This window comes from Vicugna pacos, chromosome 4, assembly GCF_048564905.1.
Source record: "Vicugna pacos chromosome 4, VicPac4, whole genome shotgun sequence".
Taxonomy (NCBI): Eukaryota; Metazoa; Chordata; class Mammalia; order Artiodactyla; family Camelidae; genus Vicugna; species Vicugna pacos.
Window position 1 is genome coordinate 64,235,595 of NC_132990.1, and position 26,467 is coordinate 64,262,061.

At 44.3% G+C, this 26,467-nt stretch overlaps 1 protein-coding gene across 3 annotated transcripts in view; it reads right to left on the bottom strand.

Annotated features, from left to right (window-relative positions):
* ASTN2 (astrotactin 2) overlaps positions 1-26,467 on the bottom strand; it is an 801,670-nt gene that overhangs the window by 399,231 nt on the left and 375,972 nt on the right. For all 3 annotated transcript variants that reach the window (XM_031677473.2, XM_072960007.1, XM_031677480.2), the window contains 3 exons: positions 18,436-18,520; positions 17,871-17,945; positions 17,000-17,137 (listed from right to left, as the gene is read on the bottom strand). In XM_031677473.2, the coding sequence (XP_031533333.2) occupies positions 17,000-17,137; positions 17,871-17,945; positions 18,436-18,520 (298 nt within the window). The remainder of the gene's footprint in view (positions 1-16,999; positions 17,138-17,870; positions 17,946-18,435; positions 18,521-26,467) is intronic.

Genomic DNA, 26,467 nt, shown 5'->3' on the forward strand with positions numbered 1-26,467 from the left:
CCACGGGGTTGGAGAGAGAGTTACAGACTTTGGCATTTAATTTTTTTCCCAGTCTATTCTGCACCAGGTGCTATTGCTGTGGATACGATGCTGAGCAAGAAAAACCTTCTCCCATCCCAGCTCACGCAGGATTCACAGTGTAAATGGAAACCTTCATGAGAAATTACAATCCACTGTGACCCATGCTGCGGTGCAGAAGGTCAAAGGCCTCTTCCCAGAGAGGTTGATCTAGGACGTCTCAACCCTTAATGTGCCTTCCCACCAACTGGGAGCTTTTAAAAAATGCCACTGCCTCAGTATCACCCCAACTGGAATTCTTGAAGGTAGGGTCTATGGTATTTATTTTTTTAATGTTTTATGTTAGTATAATATCAGACTTCCAGAACAGTTGTAAGAAGAAGTAAAAACTCTTGCCAGTTCTATTTAACATTGTACTGGAGGTTCTAGTTAGAGAAGTTAGGCAAGAAAAAAAAAAAAGACATCCAGATTAATTAAAATATCTCTACTTGCAGATGACAGGATTTTACATATAGAAAATCCTAAGGAATACACACACACACACACACACACACACACACACACACACACACACGTAGCACTAGTAAATGAGCTCAGCAGAGGAGATATTTATATTGAGGCCTAAAAAATGAAGAGGAATTGGAAACTGGTGATGGTGGTCATGGGGGCAGGGAGTAGATGTTCTGTGTTCAGAACAGACTTGGAGACAACCAAGCACAGAAGATGTCTAGACATGAACCGAGGCCAGCTGGCTGGGCACAGAGTGCAATTCAGGAGCAAGGCTGGAGGTTCAGGCGGGGCCGCACAAGGAGTTTGGGCTTCTTATAAGGGCAAGGAAAGATTATGCAATGAGTTTAATCAGAGGAACGACAACTGAGTTTTTGTATTAAAATGATACTCTTTTGAAGACCATGTGGGACATTGATATGACGGTGTCAAGAGCCAGATGCAGCAGCCCTGAGTCACAGTAGCACTATGCAACGTGAGTGTCAGATGCTGTGGACATGCACAGAGAAAGAGATTCTACACTGAGCTTGCAGGATCAGAAAAGGCTTCCTGGAGGAGGTGGCATTTACTGAGCCATGTTGATGAGTAGAAGACAGCCAGATGAAGGGGCAGAAGGAACAAGAGGCACGGGGAACTAAAAGCACTCAAGAAGGCTGGAGCTTCTAGGAGGGATCGTGGGGATGTGACAGGAGAGAGAAGCAGGGCTAGACGCCCAGGGCTGTGTGTCACAATGAGAAGTTTGGGCTCTATCTTCCTGGCAACAGGCAAGGGGAGCAAAGGAGGCATCTAAATCAGGTTTACAACCTCGAGGCATCCACTACAGCTGCATGCAGAGGATGACTCTGAGGGTAGGGGTTACGGAGGCAGGAAGAAAGTCTAAGAGGCCGGTTTGCCAGCGTTGTGGAGGAAATACGTGCACAGTGTGGGCACAGACCGGTGCTCCTGCCGTGAAAGCGATCATCCTAACTCACAGCTCAGGGAGGACGGCCAGGCAGACCCATCCAGGTCTTTACAAGCTTTAATTGGGTCTTTCCTGCAAACCTCCGGGAGGAGGGGTTAAAAGGAGAAAAGCCCTTCCTATGTAGAAGAGAGGGAGGAAGACAACCTGTCGGCTGTGGACGAGGAGAGAGAATGAGCAAGGGGCTCGCTCTGGTGCAGAATGAAGACAAATGGGCAGTGAGTTCCGGAGAATACATCCTTTCTCTGGAACACTTGCCTCTCCATCAGGGCCCCACACAGGCCTGTCAGGCGGGAACAGTGCTTTTGTGCCTGTGCCGGCTGCGCTCCCGTTGCCATGGCGATGGGGCCATAAGTCACGTCTGCTGCTGCTGCACAGAGGCGCTGTGATTTATGCCTGCCCGGCTGGGATTATAAACTTTTTTTTTAATGTGCAAAATACGTCACAGCAAGGAAAGGTGGGGTGTGGCCGGCTCATATTGGAGGTGTGGGTTGTGGTCAGGTCAGACCTCCCTGCGATGCTCCTTCTGGCCCTGTAGCTGGGCGGCTGGACCCATGCAGCCCAGCTAGGCTCTGCAGAGCTCTCTGGACCAGAGAACGGTACCAGAAGCCTGAGGCCGATGCTTACTCCTGAGGCCAGAGCACTGCTGTAATCCTGAGACCAAATCTGCCCCCTGTCTCCCCAGGGTTAGTCTATGCATTCCAGCTTGCCTATTCCTGCTTCAATTTCTGGCTTAACAACTTGCACTGTTTATACCCCAGTCCCTCTAGAACTGGGTCTTCATAAGAGGCTGGAGTACACATCAAGTTATTATTTGGAATTCCTTAGCCTCGATTTTCTCATCTTGTTAAAGATGCTAATAGCACTTCATCTACTGAAATTGTGGTTGGATAATTCTTTTTTTGTTGTTGTTATGTTTTTTACTGAAGTGTAGTTGATTTACAATGCTAGTTTCAGATACACAGCAAAGCAATTCAGTTACATATATATGTATACCCACACACAAATATACATATATATATTTTCAGATTATTGTCCATTGTATGTTATTACAAGGAATCGAATATAGCTCCCTGTGCTATATAGTAGGGCCTTGTTGTTTATCTGTTTTATATATAGTAGTGTGTATCTGTTATTAGAGGGGTGGTCCTGCACATCATAGGGTGTTTGGCAACATCCCTGCCTCTACCCACTGGATGCCAGTAGCACCTTCCTAGCTGTGCCATCAAAAATGTTTACAGAGATTGCCAAGCGTCCCCTGGAGGGCAAAATCATCCCCTTTAAAGCCCATTTTACAGATGAGGCTTTTCCTTTTGACTTCACTTTCATGGGCAACCAAAATTGCTCCTTGAAGACCAGGTCCTTCTGGGCTACGTGGAACCATGGACTTCTGCGACTGTTTCCTGTCAAGCCTTCCAGATGCTGTGTTCACCCCTCTGGACCAGGCGCCCTCCCAGCTGACTCAATCATCCCTGTGCGAGTTGTGTGCAAACCCAGATCCATGTCACACACCTGCTTAGGCTGTTCCAGTTCAACACAGTTAAGGCATTCCTGTTGTACGTAGAAGGATAGTGGAAGGGCTGAAAGGTACCCTAGAAGGGAGGATGGTGAGTGACATGCCACGAAGCCATCCCTCTGCCCCAGGAACTCTGTACCCAGGAGGCCCTTGAGGCGTCTGACATGCCTTGTAAGGACTGACTGGGGTGCCTGTGCATATTTCCTTCCAAACCATTCTCTTCCATGTTCTTATTCCTCTTTTTTCACTTAACTTTCCACTCCCGCTTTTTGTGATAAAACATACATAGCATAAAAGTTACTACCTTAACCATTTTTAAGCATACCGATCAGTGACATTAGGTACATTTATGTTGTTGTACAACCATCACCACCATCTCCAGAACTTTCCATTGTGCAAATCTGAAACTCTGTACCCAATAAATAATAACACCTCTCTGCCCACCCCGCCCCTGGCAACTGTCATCCTACTTCCTGTCTCTAAGATTTCTAAGCGCCTCACAGAGGTAGAATTATACAGCATGTGTCTTTTTGTGATTGGCTTATTTTCCTTAGCATAATGCCCTCCAGGTTCACCCATGTGGAATGAATGGATGGATGTAAGATTCATGCATGTGTCAGAATCCCCTTCATGTCTAAGACCAAATAATATCCCACTGTAGGTCTATCCCATGTTTTGTTTGTCTTTTCAGCCCTGGAAAGGACACTGGGCTGCTTCCACACTTTAGTTATTGTGAATGATGCTGCTATGTGTCTCTTACTCTTTTTCGAAGCATTTTGGGGCCACTTCCAATGACTCAATCCTCATGCACATGCTGAGTACTTACTGAATGCAAAGGACTAAGAAGGAAAAGTGGAGCTTACAATGGGCATGAATCATCATCCCTTTTGCTGGACAAGAGTTTAAAAAGAGCCTAATGAGAAGTTCCTGCAGTGGATTAAGTCTGGGCTAAACAGTTGTAATATTATTTTAACAATAATAGCCATTCTTCTTGTGCCAAAAACATCATACATATCAACTCACTTAATTCGCAATAGCAATCGTACAGGGTAGGTGCAGTTATCTCTTTTTTGCAAATGTGGACATGGAGGCAGAGGGAGGTCTAGTAACTTGCCCACCCTCCCCAGACGGTGAGTGGCAGAGATGGGCTTTGAGCACTAGTGCAGATCCTGCTAACCACTGGGCTGTGCTGAGCTTAAGATTTTCAAAAGGCTGGGTGACTATGAAGTTTTCCTCTCTCACTACTGTTTCTCCTTGCTACTTCCTTTCCCTCTTCTGCCAGTTAGGCGATCTTACAATTCTACTCAGCCAGGATTTGTTCCCTCTCTGGAATATTCCGACGTGCCCATCCTATCCCAAACCTGCACCCCTCATAAAGGCACTGTGTCTTCTGCAGGGTCGGGGAATAGAATGTGGAGCTCAGTGGGCAGGTGGACCGACTAACAAGTCAGCAGGATGGAAGCCAGCTTCCCCCTCTTCCCAAAGAACACATGTGTGCTTTGAAAGAGCTCTATCCCCTTTTCCTGCCCACCCCTCTGGAATCAAATCCCTCTTTCTCTGATGTTTTGTTTAACGTGTGTAGCCTCTGAGCCTCACTGGGTTAACATGGTATGACTTCAAGTGGGTCTCAAGGAGTGCTGGTCCTGAGCCTGCATCTAGTTAAAGAGCGCTGGGGAGACGGTAGTGTGCAGCCTTCGCTTTCTAAAAATTCATGACTTTCATTAATATATTAATGTCTTTGGAAAAGCCTCCACCAAGGAAATCAATATAGCAACTTCCTTTATCACAGGATTTCTTACACCTTTCAAATTAGGGAACCCTCCTTTTCAATTTTGTTATATCCATGAACACTGTGAGGCAGGAAGTTTTGATAGGGCTATTTGATACTAAGGATATTTCTATGTAAGGGGACTGGGTGATGCTCAGACACAGTGTAAAGATATCTGTTGAATATCTGTTGAGCAATTTATTGGTAATATCAAAATATCCTCAAGACCGTGCCAACATAGTCACATCTAACTGGGACATCCAAATGTTCTGTACCCCTTCCCTGAGCTGCTTACTTGCCTAGAACCGGGAATACAAAGATGGTTAAGATTCAGCTCTTGACTTCCAGGAACACACAGATTACCAGTTGAGGGCAGAGCGGGGTGCCCTTCTACAATGAACCATAACGCAAGGACAGTGTGCTGTCCTGTAATTAAGGAGGAGATATTCTAGCAGCACGAACACAGCAATGAGGGGGCTCTGATTCTGGTGATGGAAGGAGGGCATATTCCTGAAAGGCTGCTCAGAGGAAGTGACATTTCCGCAAGACTGCGATGGAAGAGTAGTGAGGACATAGGGGACACTGTGAGTATTAAGACAGTTCAGAAGGACAGCACTGGCAAAGGCAAGGAGATGGGAGAGTGTATTTTGCATTTTGAAGGAAAGGCCAATGGTGACATAGTGGGAAACGAGACCCTGGAGGGCAGGGTGGCCAGAATCTGAAGTGCTAATGCGCCCCAGGGGAAATGCTCTGGATTTTTACTCTGAGGCTGCGCGGTGCAGGTGGTGGGGCTCTGGATGGTTCTAGCAGGAGAGAGACATGGCTCGACCTGTGTAGGGGTTGGACTGGGATGTGCAAGGGGATGTGGTCGGGGGGAGCAGTGGGTCTCTCCAGGAGGATCTGATTCTGGGTGTGTCAGGGAAGATGGAGAGGTAGGGACGTCTGAGGATATTTTGGAGGTGGGATGGAAGGGCCTGGAGTAGATGATGGATCTCTTCTATCTGCTCCTCCACCTCCACCCTCAGCTCATCCTTGCCCAGCCTTCTTCCTTAGGAGCCTGGCTTTGGCGGCCAGCAGAAGGTCAGACAGGAGGTGGCTGAGTGAGGCTAGGATGTTCATTCCTCTGGCTTCTTTCCTATGTCCCTTGACTAAAGGTCACCACTCCTGTCAGGTGGCACTTTCCATGGAACTCTCTCTCCATGTTCTGGTAGCCTCACCCTCACCTGGACCCACTGACGCTAGCCACAGTGTACTGAATATCTCTTTTCTAGAACTATCCCCTCAACTTTGTGCATAGCCCCCTCTGAAACTTTCTCCTTTGAGCAGGCCATCTGCCTCTTGCTGGGAGCCTCATTGATACTGGTTTCCTTAGTTAGTGAGAAGAAAAGGAATTAAGCCTAATCAACTAAGCCAGATCAATTCATGACTCACTGAAATATCCAATCATCTCTCTGACCAGACTGCATAGTGTGTGTGTTGGGTACAAGGGGGATTGGCATTTCTCTAGTAGAGAAAGATACACTAAAGAAATGGGTGGTCCTACCTAGCCCAAGTGAGCAGGCCTTAGAAGGCAAAATGATTGCTCATCTTAGCTTATCTCAATGATCACTGCCTGGAGATAATGCTTGCAGAGCCTAAAGCCTGGGCTGCTTAGGTGAGACCAGAGCAGGGATTTCTAAGGGAACACAGAGCTCACATCCAGAGGCTAGGAGATACCTACAGGCAGGTGGACTGTATTAACTTAGAACCATCATGTGATGGCAGGGGGATTGAAAAAAAAAAAAAGACTCAGAAGGTCACATCCAGTTTGTGAGCTTATAATTGTTTAAACATGTCTTTAAAACTCTAAAATGCAGTTCAAGGCCCCTGTGATATGAGTGGTTTGTTTACAGCTTAAATTAGTGTTCCATTTTTAATGTATTACAAGTGACAATGACAGTGCCAGACAATATCTAGGAAGCACCTACACAGAAGCCTCAACTTTGCCTCAAGCCAGAAATCTATTTCAGGAAGCTTACTGGCACCAAGATAAGATTATCCAAATATACCCCCTGAGATAACAGATAGATGGATACAAAACGGTTAGATGGAGTAAGACAGCTCCATTTCCAACTCATCTTCAATATCTCCATCCACATGACTATCTTTCTCCTGTATCTCAGAGGCCAAAAATCTCTCTTCATTTTACGGTGGAATACAATCCACAAGTCATCAGATGCAAAAACAGAGGATCTCTAAATCTTACCAGGTTCACAGATGGCCAATACCTGACCTTCTGTCACAGCTCTCATCCCATGCTGAAGGCAGGCGTCAGGAGTTGATCGTAACAATCTTTCCAGCTGTGTCGGTCTATAGCCTCAGAAATCTTCCCAGCTTAATATCCTAGGCAGCCCCAACTCATTTATCTGAGTTGGCACATGAGATGTCTGCTATCTGCCAGCTCTGATTTAGTCCAGCCTCTAAGGCAGATGGATAAACAGAAGCCCAGAGAAGATTCTGAAGACATGGGTTGGAGATGTTCAGCTCATTCATGGTGCTCCCACTTTCTTCCATGACTGTGTTTGTACTTTGTGATCCTGTCTCCTAATCAAAAGTGACTAATCCAGAGGTCAGCTCCTAACCCTTGTCACACCAGGAAGATGCCTTCTCTAGAATTCTTCAAACTGCAGCTCAAGGAAGGGAAGCATTCACTCTTTGGTGGTAAGAGCACAGTAGTCTTGGAAACTCATGGTTATCACAACCCTTATCATGGGGTGGGAGTGGGGAGGAAGTAGCTGGGCAGGAGAAGAGGATGAAGCCATCCTGGAAGGATTCAGAGGGGAAAGACAGAATCCTGATGTCATGTAATTCCCTTCCCTCCTCTCAGCCCTGTGGCTAAGCTGATCTTTCACCCTTCCCATGGCAGCCTTCCAGTGCAGTCGTCATTAAGCTAATCTGAATTGGGTTTCTCTGTCCTGAAACCAGAAACAACCTGAATAATAAAGAGCAGAAAGTGTTCCCATGTAGCAAGAGGGGAAGCCACAGTGGCATGACGGATGGAGCAAAGGTCTTGAGATCAGAAGCCTTGTGTTCAAATTCCAACTCATCCTCTTACCAGCTGTGCTACTTAAGGTCTTAGAATGTCAGATTTCTCATCCGTGAAATGTGGGTGGGGGTGGATAAAAATAACCTTGACCTTGGAAGACAACTGCAAGGATCACATATGAGATGCTATGTAAAGGCCTCCGCCCAGTCAGGTATGCCCAAAATGCTGTTTATCTCTGTCTTCAATGTGGAGTCAGGACTGAAACCCAGGTATCCTGACCCCTAGCCCAGTGTGCTTGCCAAAAAAAAATCATACTTTCATGTCTCTCCCTCCCTTCACTCTCTCTCTCTTTTTTCATCCAAAGATCTGCAGTCCCATTTCAACATCAGAAGTCCCATTTGAAAAGTGTTTAACTTCTAATGCAGATATAACAAGTCATTTCTCAGTTTCACTGTATCTGCAAAGCCTTCTATAATTCAACATCAAATATTTATTATTACATTTATTAAAGTTTTAATAATTTAGCATCCCTTGCATGTAAGAGAGAAGCTTAGCTAACTGGTTCCCCTTTATCCAACCTGGGTCACTTCAATATTTATATTCCAAAGTCTCCATTTGAGTTTCATTTAGCGGAGGCTGTGTCATGGGTCTTCCGCCCAAGCTCACAATCGGTGTGTGCTACAGCCTCCCCAGTGGCAAAGACTAACAAAAATCTGGTGCCGAATGGTGTTTGAAGAGATTTACCGAGCCTGGGCAGAAACTCATCCTAATAGACTTCACTTTTATTATGATCGCTAAAGTAAAATGGGGGAAAAATATATATCTTCCAGGCTCGCTGGCTGAATGACAGGCAGTGAGGCTGTGAAACGATGTGGGAAGAGAGCAGATCCGTTTGGTGGGGGGTGTGGAGTTCTTCATACTAATGCATCTCAGAACGGCTTCATTCTTCTAAAAGAAGAGAGGGCAAATGCCAGTGCCCAGATTCCATTCCGCTCAACACACACACACATCAACAATGGCCAGCATTCACCGAGCATTCACCAAACAGCTTGAGTTCAAAGCCCGATTCTGCCTCTCACCACCTGTAACGTGCTGGGCAGCAGATTTAAACTTCCTGTGCCTCAGCATTCTCCTCTGTAAACAGAAGCAACCCCATCATTGAGTTGTCTTGAGGAATCAGAACTGACATCTGTGAAGTAAACGCTCAGCACATGTTTGTCATGATTATCTATGACTACGGGGCTGAGAGTTTAAATGTGTTATCGCATTCAATTCACAAAGACATCCAAAGATACAACAGCGATTGCATTCCCATTTACAGACAGGAAACTGAGGCTCGGAAAGTTTAAACATTTGTTGTCCAAGCCTGCTGTTAAGTGGCGGAGACAGGATTTGAACTCAGGAGGTTTGACTCCAAAGCCTTCACTGTTCCCTTGGCCCCAAACTCCTCTCTTCTGTGTTTCAAGCAGGTAAGTGGGCCGCCTATCGAAGGCCTCTTGCCCTTTAGGAAAAGAACATCTGCGTGGGAAACTGGGGGAAACAAAACTCGGGGCGGAGACTCTATCTAATGAGGGCTGAAGAAGCCCACCCCGTCTCAACATCTCCATTGGGAAGGGAAGTGTGCTCCGCAGTTGCCTACCATGCAAACACACATACACACACACACTCGGAGTCACTCACTTACAAAATCCCGTTGAGGTTGTAGGGAAGACAAAGGCAAGAAGTCTGAGTTTAACTCACGTCCCATAGGAGGGAGCATCTTGAGTATCAAACCATGCAAGGCCTCCATCAAAGGACTCCCCTGACCCAGGGCTCCGCGGCCCTGGGCCTTCTCACCCAGCTGTCCCAGTGTAACGCATCACCTGCACTGGCCGAGCCCCACTCCTGCCCACCCCACACACGCTGCTGTACCCCTGCTCTTACCTGCTCTTGCCTCTGCTGCTGATACCTAAAGTGATCAGGAGCAATGTACTGGTCCCTTCTGCGTACCGCTTCTGTGCCACAAACTACATCTTTTATCCCTTAACCCAACTGCATCACATGTTGACTTCCTTATTTGTACTAAAATGCCTACCAAAACTTCTAAAACCTTCCCACCCACTGAATGCCAGTTACATGTGAGGTGCTGCACTCTCACTCTATAGACATTGCATAATCCTAACAACCACTGTCTGAAAGAAACACAACAATCTCTACCTTCCAGGTTGAGAAATGGAGGCTCAAAGAGGTGAACTGACTTGGCAGTTCAGGTAGCAAATTGTGATGCCAGGATTCATACCCATATTTGTAAGAGTCCAGGCCCATGCTCACTTTCCTACCCCTTCCCCCCCTTCTGGTCTTTATGTTTCCAGAGCCAACACAGTGTCCTTCACACAGGGAAGTATCCAGCGTGCTTTTCTTGAGGCACTCCCTTTAAGATGGATGGCCCCACTTATCTGACTAGGGGCACTGCCTGGGCTAGAGTCAAATTCTGGAATCTGGAACCTTCACACAGGAGCATCTGCTACTTCAGTGTCATGCCTTGTCCATGAAGAAGAGGACTGGTTTTTGTTTGTTTGCTTGCTTTGCTGCCTATCCTGACTTTGCCCACAGGGAACTGCCCTACCTGCAATCTCAATCCACGTGGTAAAGGTACCCCGACTCGTGCTGGTTTAAGGGTGGGTCAGTGAACTAGATCTGGCTAATTTCAGGCACTGATTTGGGACATTGACAAATGTCCCCAAACCAGCCCAACAGAAGCATCACAGCCTAGAGATGAGGAATGTGAAATCAGGAGGCAGATTTTCAGGATTCAAATCCTGATTCTGCCATTTCCTGGCTGTGTGACCTTGGGCAAATTATACAACCTCTCTGTGCCTCAGCTTTCTCATGCATTAAATATGACTAATAATGGGTGAAGATGAAATAAGCTCATTTCAGCAAAGTATCTGGGAAGGTGCCTCATAATGAGCTCTCACTGCTGTCACTCAGTGCCGGGACTTTGGTTCAAACCCTGGGGGAGAGGTCATCTCTTTACTCTGGAAATGCTCCACTGAGGTTGTAAGCCTGGAATTGTTGGTGCGTGTGTACCTGAAGAGGACGTTAACCCAGAGAAAAATAGACATGAGGGATGAAGAGAGACAGAAATACTGAGACCCAACAATACCGTGCAGCATACAAATCCTGCGGTGCCCAAAGCCACTGCCACCCTGGTATTTCCAGGCCTTCCCATCCTTCATTTTCTGCTTAAGCAAGGGGAGCCTTCCCTTGTTTTGCCACCTCGTGCTTTAATAGTCAAACATTAGCGGGCATTAGAATCACCTGAGGACTTGTTACACCAGCTTGCTGGGCTGACCTCCAAAATATTTGATTCAGGTCTTGAGTGGTGTGTGAGTTTCCTGTGGCCACTGTAATAAATCACCACAAGTGGGGAGTGGCTTAAAACAACCGAAGTCTGAAATCAGTATCAGGAGGCCAAAATGAAGGTGTTAGCAAGGCTGCACTCCCCGATGTGACTCTGGAGGGAGAAGCTGTTCTTCGCCTCTTCCAGCTTCTGGTGGCTGCTGGCATTCCTGGGCTGTGGTTGTGTTACTGCAGTCTCTAATCCCATCTTCACATCTTCACATCTCCTTGGTGTGTACTAAATTTCTCTCTGCTTCTCTCTTACAAGGGAATTTATAATCTTTTGGGCCCATCCAGATCATCCAGGATAATCAACATATTTAAGACTCTTAATCCCATCTACAAAGACCCTGTTTTCCAAATAAGTAACATTTACAAGTTCTAGGGATTGGGAACTGATACTTGTGAGGGTCTCTGTCAGTCAACCACAGGTGGAGTCTGAGCATTTGCCTTTCTAACAAGTTTCCAGGTAATGCTGACGCTATAGGTCTAGGGATCACACTTTGAGAATCAGTGACCTAGTGACTTCCTGCTAATACTCTGCAGTTTGGCTCAGAGGTCCTCCCTCCGTGAGGCCTTTCCTTTAACTTCCAGGTGAGTTTAAGCACCTCCTCTCTTGTGTCCGCTCTCTGCCCTGAACTTTTCCTCTAACCTCTTCAACCATTCCAAAGTACAACATCTTTCTGTTTGCAGCTCTGTCTCATTTAATAATGCATTGAGATCTTTGTCTTAACATTTCTAGATCTTTAATACTTAGCGTATATCTTTAATACTGGCATATAATAGGTGTTCAATAAATTCTTAGTCTTGGAAATGAAAGGCCAAAAGAACAAGGAACTCTTCTTAATTCTATTCGGAGCTAATTCAGTGTGAAAACTGTCACCAAGTGAGCGATGCTAGCTTGCATTCTGGTGTCCCATTATTCTTTCAACACTGTGCAGGAATTAACAGGATTTCATCATTTCATTTTCATTGATTTGAGATCACAGAAAAATCACTGAGGGGCTCCTAAAAGCTGGGCTTTGTGTCTGATTATTATTCCAACTATAATAGCTATTCTTCCATGTCTCTTATAAGAAGAATCAGCTCTCAGTGAAATTGTGAAGAAAGCCCAGTGTGTAGCAATAAGCGTTGCTCACCATGCTTCTCTCTCCATGAGTATCTTTTATTTTCACCTCTCAAGTCAATCTCTTGTTCCGTGCTCCTTGCTACACCATGAGATTTCTGCATGCAGAGGTGAGCCTTATTCATCTCTGTATTCCTATGGCCCCTGGCACAGTTCCTGGCACACAGGAGGGGCCCAGCTAAGATTTTCAGAATTGAAAGGGATCTGCACGCAATTTAACTAGAGCTTGCTCCTCCACCTTTGTAGCTGACATCATTAGTGCCCCTGAAAGTTAAAAATCTCATTCCCAGCAACTTTCTGCTGGAACAGGCTGAAGAATGGAGATTGTCTAGGGGAGAGTTCTTTTCTTTGGCCCTTCAACCTTTGAGACTTGAAAGTCTTCCCTCCTGCCTCAAATTCCACACAGCCAAATACTATACACAATTCAAGGTTAATTGCCAGTGTTCTCTCTCCTGCAAATACTTTTCTAATTCCTGTGGTCAGGAATTTTTCCTTCTTTTTCCACCCCCAAGCACTGTACGTGTCCCATACATATGCCTTGTTGTTCATTCTGCAAATCTTCCCATACCCATAAGGCCGCTACACCTACAGCACTGTACTAGATTTTATATATTCATTTAAGTCTTCCCTAAGCCCCATGACAAAGGGACTAGGGTAAACTCTCAATACTAAGATCCTATTGATTTTAAGATGCATCATAAATTGGATGGAGCCTTTCAGCAAAAGAAAGAGAAAGGAATTAGGAAAAAAGAGAACACAAACACGCTCTGCTATGCTACAATAACAACAAACATAACAGCTAATGCTTCAAGTGAGCTCACATGTGGCAAACTCAGTACTTTACAAGGTATTGCATCATTTAAATCTCGCCACTCCCCTATGGCATTCTGTCCACGTTGTCCACACGGGCAAACAAAGCTACAGAAAAGCTCACGTGGGAAGCATGTGGTGGGGCTGGGGTTTGAGCTCAGGCTGTGCAATTGGGCTCTATAACATAGGCTCTTAAAAAAAATAAACTACCTGACATTGTAAACTTTATGTTTAATCAGAATATGGCACACATAGAGGAAAGTGTGAAAATCATATCTGTACAGTTTGATGCATTTTTACAAAGAATGAAAACCCCCATATCATCACCACCCAGATCAAGAAATCAAATATTATCAGCACACTGGTATGCTTCACTTGAATCATTGGCCCCCTCCGCCACCCAAAGGTAACCCCTAGTCTTTCTTATAACATCAGGGATTAGTTTTTACTGGTTTTGATCTTTATTTAAATGCACATATTCATTTGTGTCTTCCACAATTCAATCGCATATTTCTGAAATTCATAAGTGGTGATGTGTGTGGTGGTTGTGTTCATTAATATTCAGCATTAATAGCATCCCACTGTTTTGTTTTATTTATCTACTTATTCTATTTATTCACAGTTTTGTTACTGTTGGGCATCTGGATTTTTTTTCCTATAGCTTTTTGGCAGTCCAAATGAATACTACCATTAGTACTCTTGAATGCAGTATTTGCAGCACATAGACATATTTCTGTTAGGTATTTTACTAGGAGTGGAATTAGGAATCGGGTTATAGGACATGTAGATGCTCAACTTTAGTAGATACTGCCCAACAGATTTACATAGTGGTCATACTACTTTATAACCCCCCTATAAAAGTACAGGAGTTCCATATCCTCACCAACATTTGTTACCAAAAAATGTTTTAAATTTAGACACCCAGGTGGGTAGAGCCTGTACTTTTGACTCTAGGTTCTTCTGCCTCCCCTAGTGTGAGATTCCATACTTTCACAGTAATCTGTCACAAACAAACAAAATACAAACAGGGAAAGTACCTTTAAACTTCCTTCCCAATCCTACTGGAGCACTTATCTTTTCCTTCCTGACTCTGCTCTTCCTTTCATCTCTCAGTTGTGATTCTATGACATATTATTGGCTATCTATAATTATGATCTATTATTTATTAATTTCTAACATATCATCAGACCCAGACTTATTAATTCTTTAAACGTCCGTGATACGCTTGCCTGGGCAATGTCATGTCAAACAAGGTTTATTAGTGCAGCTTGGAAAACTCCATGTACGTAGCATAGGTTCTTTTGAATGATGACAACTGCAATATTTTATCCACCCTTGCAGTGAAACCAACGGGCATGTGACAGGGAGGATGAAGGTAAGACTTACAAAGCCTGCCTGCAATTGCTCCAAGCCTAGACAGAGACGTGCGGGCACCCCAAGCAGGACAGTAATTTAATGCTCTAATCAAACCAATATTCTTCAAACATTTGAAATTTGGATATTCTTCAAAGGGTTGAGAAGGAGGAGTCATAGCTGCAGGATTCCATCCCCTCTCCTATCCTGAGCAACCCTGCTCTGGTCTCAACTCAGTGAAGACACAACCTCCATGTAACCAGGCACAGAATTCTTAGTGGTTCAGAAGCATCTAATTGTTATTGGATCATGCCCTCTGAAGGTCTCACCCCTTTCAACTTATTAGAGTATTTCTTCCAACTACCTACAATATTCCCCCTGAAATAAATTTGAGTACTATACTTTTCTCAGTTTTGTTTTAGCATTTCCAAAGACGTTTTAAAGTCCCTGAAGGTTGATATTCTGGTCTCCTCCTTGTCTAGCTTGCTGTTTAACATAATAATTCACACTGAAGCAAAAAAGGCAACTAATTATCCCACAGATCATGGTCATTCTCAGCAGTATGACATAGTACACACCTTCCCGGCTCTGCCTTCTCCATCATCACCAGTTTCTACATGAACCACATCGCAGTGGGAATTTATTGCACTTAAAATTGGTAACACTGTACCTTTGGGAGTATATGGTGTACCAGGATTCACACATACGACTTAATCATTACAACAATTCTTGGGAGGTGTTTCAATGCAATAGTTAAGAACATGGATTCTGGGGCTGGAGAGATCGTGTAAGTGAAGGTATCACCTTTATGCCTCAGATTTGTTTTAATTTGTAAAATAAAAATAATAATAGCACCACTTTACGGGGTTGATATAAGGATGTAACAAGAGAACACTAGCAAAGTGTTTGGCACATAGGAAATGATCAATGGATACGAGTTGTCATTATCATTATACCCTGTGAGGAAGGCACTGTTATCGTCCCCATTTGCAAAGAAATGGAAAGTTAGCAAGTTGAATTTGGCCAGGATTAAAGAGCTCATCCATGGTGGAGACGGGACTGTAATTCAGACCTGTTCAGTTCCAGAGGGAGTGTTAATCACCAGCCAGTCTGACATCTATAGCTTCACTGAAATCACAAATTCAGTGTCAACAGTACAGAACTCTGAGGAAAGCTGGTGGAGACCTTTTTGCAGTTGATTTGAGGAAAAGTCATAGGGTATCTTGGAGAAGAGTCCTTAGACCAGATGGTCTTTCCTCCATCTTTAACATATGCAATGCAGAGAAACCTCAGCACATGGTTTGCTAAAGTCTTCCTGACTTAAACCCCATCAAAAATGGAAATAGTGGCAACCTCTCATGAATCAGCTTGTGTGTGCATGAACCCACCTTAGTTCCTAGCAATCACCACTTCATTTCCTAAGTGCTATCCCTTTAATTTTCTGTTCTTTTTTAAAATTGCCTCTTTGGAGAAATATCAATAAAAAATCATATTATGTTCATCCTTCCATGAAAAGTTGAGAAGGGGAGAATAAATCAATTGTAAAGCAGGAGACTCGGATTTTAGGAGCTCACTACTAAGATGCCATGGACATATGATAGCATCTTGATTCACAATGACCCGAAGACAGCTGTGCAGGGGTAAAGTAACAGTCACTGGAAATACTGGGGGCCGTGTCACCAAGTTCCAGCTCAGGAGCCAATAAACTGTGCACAAACCAATTCCAAAAGTAAAATCAGAGTCCATTTGTTGTAACATTTAAATTCTAGAATCCTTCCCCTAATCAAATTGGGAGGGGAAAAAATACTCCACTAGAAAGCTCCATAATAGTGCTAGGATCAGATCTAAGGTCACCGGTATAATTAAATCAATAAACATCTAGTAGATGTCCAATATGTACTGGGAACTGGGGATTAAAGAGCTAAATAACTTATTTTCTTTGACCTTGAGAGATTCACCACATAATAGGACAGAATGATATGTAAGCAACTAATTAGAACACTGTAGAGTAAGTCTATAATGAAGTTAACTATAAGGTATAAAATGTTTAAGAAAAGGTGTAGTCTCCATCCTTTCATGAGTAAAGAACAAATTAATTTGACCCAGACATTAGAACCTATGGATTAGCCCAAAGTCTGTTCCCAGTACCAGAGTCAAGACAGAAAGCACCTCACTCTCCAATCTTTTACCTTCATAACTCTCCAATATACTAAAAGTATGATCTTTTATTAGATAAGATCATTGAAGATCCCAGGATGAGCCAGATAACATGTTAACCTCTCTCATATTTTATATAAACCCAAAAGGAAAGTAATAATGTTGAAATATAAAAGCACTGAGGCCCACCATGGAGGTCACTTTCAGGAGTGTGGGGCACAGCACGTTGGACAGTGTTTCTTTACACATCTACTAGGCAGCTGCCTCCTTCAATGACATGAAAAGTACTTTTCCACAGGTGTTCCTGTGACCCTGAAACAGAGGGGCTTCCTGTGCTCCAAGAAGTCCTTGGTACAGGATGCTGGAGAAGACTTCCCTACCTGACATCTGCAGGGTCTTCCGTGACGAGCACGTCGGTCTTGCAGCTGGCCAGGGGGTTGATGGACAGCTCCACGGGCGGAACCACAAAGCTTTTGCTGACAGGAAGCCAGAGTCCTTGGCCCAAGCTGAAAGTAGACCTGCAATGTAAGAGTTTCCATTGGGGGAACTCCCGGGGAAGCAGAGAGAAACAGAAAAAGGGGGCCCCTCCTCCCATCCCTTCCAGGACCCTTTCTCACTCCCCCAACCAACTGAGTCCTCTGCATTCTCCAAGGCCCAATTTGGGCCAATGCTGCCCAGACTTGGATGGTTATTTCTTCGTTCTGCTAATCATTTAGTCCATGCAATGCTCTGTATTGATAGTTTCATTCTCCTGAGTCTAGGTCCTGATTCCCAAGTAGCAGTGGGCTCTGTGAGGACAGGGACAATTTCAGCTCTGCCTTTCCAAGCAGTCCTGATAGCCAGCAGGGGGATCAGAAGTGACTGCTAAGTCAGCAGGGGCAATCTGCACAAAGGTTAAGAGCAGACTCTGAATCAATTTCAGCCAAAATCTGATTCCCAGTTCTGCCACTTAATTTGCTCTATGTCTTCATCAGCTCAAGTACTGAAGTTTCACACAAGATTTCATGCAAGTGGCAAGAAGATGTTCTATGGCTATAGAATGTTTTAAAACCACTGGACTAAATAATCAGCAATGTCTCCTCCAGTTCAAGTATCTAAGTCTAGACAAATGGGAGTTAGATTCCCATAGCAACCTGGGCCATTGCATCCCGGAAGTGCACAGGCTTGACTGACTAAGGATGCATAACTATACCTCCCCATCAGACCCTTCCCCCTCCCCGGGAAGATGCCCCAACAGGACTGTCACCTCACCTGAGAATCTTTTCAGGGGCTTGCTCCCCTGTCACCAGATCGTAGCCCCTCTCGAGTGTCGTGTAAGGCCAGGGTCTGCGGGAAGAATTGAGAGAGGGAAAGAAAGAGGGATAGGAGATGGTATTAGTCAGAAGCAGGTGAGATTCACATGTGGACACTGCCTAAGAGCAGCATTACAAACAGCCAAATTTTGCAGAAGTAATTATGGATTAAGACTGTTTATTCCATAAAAGAATGTCTCCATTTTACAGAAGGACTCAGCACTTTAAAGTTCACTTTGTCCATTTTGGAGTTTACGTTTAAAAGCTGGTTCTTCTTCATCAGTCCGCTCAAGAGAGTGTTTTTGATTACGTATGGCTGGGAGGGTGAGCTTAAACTTCAGCCTTTGTTCTCTAGAAGACTCGTCAATCATGTACCCTTAATACTAAATAGGATTCACTCTCCATCAGGTGCACAACCATGGCAGAGAAAGAGTCCTCTTTGTGGAGCAGTTTGGGGCATTTGGTAATGCCACAGGGGAGGCGGGTCCTCCCCTGTCCCTGCCCTGATGTCCTTTGCCACTCACCCTTCACTCTGTCCCCAGTCACTGCGCACACACAGGTGTCTGTGAACTGGGTCTGGGGCATAGCCTTCATGACAACTGCACTCTCCTGTAAGCAGAAAGAGAAAAGAATCTGGTAAAATACTGCCTGCCCCAATAGTCTTCTTTTTTTTTTTTAACATTTTTTTTATTGATTTATAATCATTTTACAATGTTGTGTCAAATTTCAGTGTTCAGCACAATTTTTCAGTCATTCATGTACATATACACACTCATTGTCATATTTTTTTCTCTGTGAGTTATCATAACATTTTGTGTGTATTTCCCTGTGCTATACAGTGTAATCTTGTTTATCTATTCTACAATTTTAAAATCCCAGTCTATCCCTTCCCACCCTCCACCCCCCTGGTAACCACAAGTCTGTATTCTCTGAATGTGAGTCTATTTCTGTCCTGTATTTATGCTTTGTTTTTGTTTGTTTGTTTGTTTTTGTTTTTGTGATTTAGATTCCACATATGAGCGATCTCATATGGTATTTTTCTTTCTCTTTCTGGCTTACTTCACTTAGAATGACATTCTCCAGGAGCATCCATGTTGCTGCAAATGGCATTATGTTGTCGGTTTTTATGGCTGAATAGAATTCCATTGTATAAATATACCACATCTTCTTTATCCAGTCACATGTTGATGGACATTTAGGCTGTTTCCATGTTTTGGCTATTGTAAATAGTGCTGCTACGAACATTGGGGTGCAGGTGTCATCCTGAAGTAGATTTCCTTCTGGATACAAGCCCAGGAGTGGGATTCCTGGGTCATATGGTAAGTCTATTCCTAGTCTTTTGAGTCTTCTTTAATGGTTTCCTTGTTTTCTTAGAAAATAAAGTGAGCTGCCTAGTTTTAAAAATGGTCATGGAAAGAGGGTGTTCTGGTCTACCTGCCACTGTGGTTAACAAGGAGTTTATTCATTTGTTCATTAATTCACTTATTCACTCAACAAGTCCTGACCACATGCCCTGCCAGGCTCTCTGCTGAGCACCGGGCATGAGGAGGTCAAAGGTACAAACCAGATGCTAAAGGAGCTCAGGGCTTAATGAGGGAAACAGAAAGTGACCCGGTGGCTACAAGCAGAGGTCCTATTTTCAAATATTTAAATTATGATAAAGTACACTTGCACTAAAAGTGTAATGAGAAAACTGAATTCTCTCCACCTGAATGAACAATTCATGTTCATTTATAAGCCCCAAATCAAATGCCAACTCCTCCAAAACCTTTGTTTTCCCTTTTTGGAAAATTTGTTTTCATCTATCATCTCCAGATTTTATTTTGTTTTGCTGTTGTTGTTTGTTTGTAATGGTTTTACTCCCTTCTTCTCTCCTCCCCTCATTTCCCTTCTTTTCTTCCCTTACATCCATCCATCAATCATCCATCCACATATCCATGTGCCCTTTTTTTCTGACCATGCCTTACACCTGGTTGCATGAATACTTGCTAGCATCTCACACTGCCTGAACAATATTTTCCCATTGGCCAAGCTCATTCTGGGTGGCCAGCACCTCTTGCTTCCTGGTACACCTTCAGAGTTCAAAATTCCAGAAGGGTCCTACCTCCTTGCTACTATCAGTCCTGCTTCCCTGTACATTCCTTAAGGTCAGTGGATATTTTTTGATTCAATTCGTTGTTAGATTTTCTCAAGACGTATTTGTAGAATGTTCACAGATACATTACAAAAATAGATTTCACAAAAAAAGTTGGTGAGACACTGCGCCATTCCTTATATCCAGGACAGTATGATTCTTCATAAGGGTGCTACATATACAGTTTTCCCTAAACTTACGTCACCTTGGAAGACTTGCTGGGGTGACAAGTCATAGGATTAGTGTTCTGTGGGACATACTTTGGGAAATGCTGGTAAGGAACTGCCCTGGCTGAGCCCACTGCCTAGAACAGTGTCTCAACACTGAGAGTTGAATGAATAACTAACTATCTGCTATGGCTCTGATAAATTTCCCAGATGAGCCTGCAATGCTTCACTCCTACAGTGATTCTGGTTGGCCTGACCTGAGAGTTTCCCAATCATGTTTCATGGCAACGTCTAGCTCAAGGGGGGAGATTTAGGGACTTTGCAACTTTTAGCTTTTAATGTTCCTTTAAAAGTTTTATTTTTAAATCTCTTTAATAATAAAAGAACAAAAGCTCAGCACTCAGATGTCGCATGCTACAATTCAGGACACTGGAGAGCACTGTCACATTAAGCCCAGTTGCCAGGTAAATGTGTTTCATCCAAGTCTCATTAAAAAAAATTCTCCTGTCATCCTTGTTTCATTGAGGACGTGCGTTGAGGTGCTAACATGCTCACGCTTTTTACAACTTCAAGTCTTGTGAATCAGGATTTTCTCAACCTTGTGTAACCAAAACAAAACAAAGCGGTGAACACGATGCCAGCGTAACACGGGTTCTACAACTGTCACCCATAACTCCTGGTTTCTAAATGTCTGTATGTATCAAACGACCTTACTGTTTTCACTGATTCACTATCAACATTATACCTCTGACCTTAAACAAAGCATTCTGAGTGTTAACTTGTTTTATACATTTAAATGCTGCTAAATCTTTGTATCCCCAGCATTAGCAAGTACCTAGCAAACAGCCTGGGCTTAATAAATGTTGGTTAAACTAAAACGGTAGTAAAACAGAATATGGAGAGAAGAATGGGTCAGAGATAGTATTCAAAATATTCAGAACAAGATTGTGGAAAGACAGGAGAAAGGGAAGAGGGAGAGAAAGAGATCTACCTCTCCCCTTCTCTGGGTACCTGGCAAATAAGAGGGGACTGCTCGCAGACAGGCATGCTGTCAGTAATTCTCCCCTCCAGCATTATCCCTGAGGTCTGCCACTGAATGTGTGTGCTGTACGTATGTGCAGCCTAGTGGATTGATTGTTGCCAGAGGTAAGGAAAACGGAGGGAAAGGGCTGAGATCCCTCAGACTTGGCTGAGAATAATTTACTAAAGGGGGAGGGACAGGAGTCACTAATGATGTGTTAAAATGCAACAGTCCCTTCATGAAATATTCACCACTTTAAACGCGTCTAATATTAAAGATTAAAAGTCCTGGGATTTGTCCTCGAGACTCCCAGGACTGATTTATGATCTGCCACGAGCCACAGGCCTCATGATTCATAATGGGAGAGGTAAAATGGTTAGCTCTGGCAAAGGGACGGGAAGTCAGCTGGAGCAAGCCAGCAGGGTGGTGGGAAAGGAGGCTCCTTCCTCTCTCCAGAAAGAGCAAGGGCTGAGGCTCCTGTCTCTTCTGTCAGTGACTCAGGACAGGGCACAGGCCATTTTTTTTCCCTCTCCCTCCTTAAGGGAATATTATTGAGAATGAGAAATCCATACAGAAAAGAGGCGCTGCTACATTTTCCACGTGTGCTTACGAGGCAAGTTTCCCCTGCCTCGGGACGTGTCATTAATTACTGACATTCATTATACAGCAAATATGTATTTTGCAAATGAGAAGCATCCACCCTGGAGGCTGCTTGGAGAACAGGAGGTGAGGCAGAGAGAAAAGAACCTGAGTGCTAGAGACACACGGACCCGGGCTCCAGTCCTCCCTCTCCCCCTGGGTGTGTGGTTTTGGAGAGGAGGTTACTTCACCTTTTCGGTCTCAGTCGTCTCCTCTGTGGAATGAGAATGACAGGACTGCCAACCCCACAGAGCTGATGTAAGAATAAACTGAAGTAGTGAAGGGTAAAGCTCATGGCTCAGGTAGGAAGTGAAATAGATGCTCAATAAATTAGTTTTCTCCTCTTTCCCTCTCATTCCAAGATGCCTGCTGGGTTCTGACCTATGTTGACACATTAACTCTGGGAACACCGGATAAGTAATTTTCTCCTTGCCAGGACTTAGTCTCCCCATCTGCAAAATGGAAAGTTGGAATAGATGTTCATCAGTTCTGGGCACTAACAAGAGTCAGTTATTTGCACTGCTTTTCTGAATCACTGATCTCAGGTTTTCTGGACACCCGTGGTTTTAGCCTTAGCTGTGATCACCCTTAACAATCAGGCCGGGTGTCTCCAGCAGGGTTTCCCTCAATGCCATGGCTATTTATTGACTTCCATTTCCCCTTCTGCTGGCTCAGCGAACTCTCTACTATTTGCAACCAAGCATTTCCTTTTTTGAAAGATGCAAGCCTCTGACAGCCCGAGTGGAGGATTAGCCCCTGCCCTGGGTGAGTCCCAGCCTCAATCAATCCTGCCTTTGTATAGCCAGGGCGCCCAGGCTGTTGAAGATCAGCTCTCCAGGGACGCAGTTTACATGGTTTCCCTGTGCTGACTGCGAACGCCCATGCTCCCGTACTCCTGTCACTACAGCAGACGCCCCATGGAAGAAGGAACGGCCCCCATCTTGCTCAGCACGGTATCCAGCACCTGCTACACTGCCCGGTACATAAATAAATGAGGGGCTGCCCTTCATAATTGTAATACCTCTGTCATTGGGATAGGGATTTTTTTTGCCTGTTTTCCCCACTAAACTGGGAGTCTCTGTATTGCAGAAACATTTTCTTAATTATCTCCATATCTGAGTAGTTAGTACTGTGACTGATGAAGGGTAGGCAACTCATTGAATGGATGCATGGATGGATGGATGGATGAAATAGTGAATACATAAATATACTGTAATCATCATGAATTCAGGCTGAATTCCTTTAGAATAACGATGCTGCTGCTGAAGACTGGAAGGAACTTTCTTACATCCATGACAGGTATTTGCCAAGAAAATGGAAAGTGTAAACATGAGTGCTGATGAAATGTCTAAGATAGAAATCTATTTCACATCAGAGCAGAAAAGGCTGGTAACGATCATCTAGTTTGAATCTTCCCAGCTACATTTTTTTTTCAGAAGGAGAAACTCAAGCTCAGAAAGTGAAGGCATTTGGCCATATAACTGGACTAGACTCTGGGCCAGTCAGGATTAGAACCCAGGAAACTTGGCCATTAGCTCTGCATCCCTTCCATTCCACTGGTGGTCTCAGTATTTCAATACACTCAGTAACACTTTCTTGATTGTTTTTCTCTTTGTACTTCTCTGACATTTCTGAGTTTCCTATAATGAGAATGTATTACATTTAAAAATAGAAATTATTTTTTTAAATAAAATGAATTGAAAATCTCCATAACACATTAAAAACATACCTTTGTATGTGACCGGTAACGCAGACCTTAAAGAAGAGTTTAATTTCTTCATAAAGTGGTTCCCATAAGGGAATTCAATTATGTAGATTTTCAATGGGCTAGTTATTAGGACTCTGTATTATCGGCTATAGATGAGTGGTATTGGTTTTAAAATATTTACTCTTGATGTCTCTTAAGCCCCATATATTGAGTTCTCATTTTATGTGACGTGCGTTCTCACGCCATAAACTCTTGGGGTAGCTACAACAGAATCTCTCAATTATGAACAGTCTGAGTTTCTCTTGTGCAGGGCTCTCCTAAACCACTTCAAAGTGGACAGTACCTTCCTGTTAATCATGTAAAGCTCAAGGAGGACTGGTGAAATGGTTTAGAATGTGAGCCCCGGAATCCTCTTGTTTTGTCCCGGTTCTGCCACTTAGAAATTGCATGAACCTCATCAAGGTGCTCTCGCCTCTCGGAGTGTGTTTCCCAATCCGTAACAAGACTGATATCACCCATCTGCTGGAAGACCAGTGACACATTTGAAAAGTCCTCAGCACAGCACAGTCTTCAGCACATTCTTCTTGCTGAAAACATCATTAGCTGTTTGAGTTTTTTGGTTGTTTTTTTTCCCCCTAGATAAGAGGGGCCAATTTAGTATCTGGTTTTAGTGGAAAGACAATGTGCTTCCTAGGTAAACGATGATCTCAATTTCAAGCTATGCCCTAAGCAAGGCCAAAGGAACCTCAGTTTCTCAATCTGTCAATCTGGAGCAGCTTGAATGAAATAATCTCTAAGGCTGGTCCCTGTGTTCCTGGCAACACCTGCTGCCTTTGTCTATGGCTCCTTCTGCTGAAGGACACACAGGCATGGGTGAGGGCATCCGCCACAGCTCAGAGGAGAGTGTTAGATAAGTGCAAAGCCTTCTTCCCAGTCCTGCCCGGCTCCTTGGCTCCCCTCCTAGCCTCCCACCCTCTCATCCCATTGTGATTCCATTTTCACTTGCTTCTGACTCAGTCATCACTTCTTGACACAGGCCAGGGACACTGGCTGCTGTTCACTTTCCTATTCACTCTTCTTGTCACTGTGACTTGAAAAGACATCTCCCTGGGCCCTCGAAACTATAAGTGTGTGTGGCATCCTTTCCTGCTCTGACTCCGACGGGGCCACCTTGGGCGTCTGTACTGTGTGTTGCCGGAGCCCAGCTGAGGACCAGGCATGCGGTGGCGGAGGCATGGGCTGGCATTATTGGGGACCTGCTCAGTGCTCAGAGTGGTGGAAGAGGCTTGACATATGTCATCAATGTCATCATGCAGGTCACACCCATGACTTGTACCAGGAGGAAGGCACTATGTCCTCACCATAAAACAAGGAAAGGGAAGCTCAGATTCAACTAGTCACTTGCCCAAGGTCCTAGAGTCAGGGCTTCAAAGCTCTTGCATTCTCACAATCAAACATCACGACAATAAACATAATCATAAGGGCATGAGCAGAGGGAGCCGCTACAATTAGAAATTGCATGAACCTCATCAACGTGCTTTCGCCTGAGTGTGTTTCCCAATCCATAACAAGACTGATATCACCCATCTGCCTTTAATTTGACAACTACCATGAGCTTGACAATATGAGTTAGGGAAGAAGAGGAAGCTCCAATCCACCCACACTGAAACTGGCATCCTGCTGATTTCTAAAATTCCACTGTTACTAAGGGTTAAGAATTGCTCTTCCAAGTATACCCTGTTCAAAAGTAAATAATTTATGTACAAATTGCATTGAACTAATAATATCTACAGAATGAAGGGTCGTTGGGTTGATTCTAGCTGACCAGGGTCAGCCTCAGGGGAACCATCATACCTCCTGTTAAATGAGTGTTTACTATGTACTGATGTTACCCAAATAATATTGACATCCATAACAACACTGGGAGGAAGATGTCATTGGCTTCTTTAAATAATACGAAGCTGAGGCTTGGAGGGGGTGAGTAAGCTGCCCAGGATTGTGAACAGAGGAGCAAATATCCAAACCCAGGATTTTTCTGACTCCTTCCCCAGCCACGTGATGGCCCTCTAAGAAGACATGCTTTAAGGCAGTGTGGACAAGGGCAGAGGAATAGGAATTCAGGGGTTGCTGAAGGAAAATTTACTTTGTCGTAGACTGAATTATTGGTGGCAAGTCCTCATTTCTCTATCGTGGTATTATGCATTCACATCCTTGCCATGGCTGATTGTGGCAAGAGTGAGATTTCTTTCCTACCCTGTCCTCATGCTTGGCTCATGACTTGCTTCGACCAATGGGAAGGTACCAGACATGACGCGAACTAAGGTTTGAAGTGTGCTGTATGGCTGGACTTGCTCTCTTGCATTCCTGCCTCAAGCCATGAGAAAGCCTCACTCCAAGTAGCTGTTGGTCCAAGGAGGATGTGGGTCATGTGGAATAGGGTGGGCACAACCTGAGCTTGAGTCAAGTGCTCCTTGGTCTCAACTGGATCTGTCCACCCAAATGTGTCACAAAGGGGAAAACTGTTCAGAGTTGTTGGTGATAAAAGGCTATGGTTGTTTGCTGTACAGCATCAGTGTAACAAAAGCTGCCCCTCCTCTGTGAATAACGGTCCTACCTTCTTCCCAAACTTGAAAACTTAGAAGAGTTCTCTGAGTAGATTCATTTTTTTTTTTTTTTTTTTTTTTACCTTTAGCATCCAAATGGTACCGGCCTCCCACTAATTCTACCTCTTTGCTGCCACAGACCCATCCTCCCCATCTCTCCGTGGTGCAGGTCCTCAACATTGCCCCTATGTACTATTGAAAAAGTCTTGTCGCTGGAGACCTGCTTTCAGTGTACCCCCCCCCAACTATGACTGATGGCCAGTTATCTTTTCAAAGGAATAGTT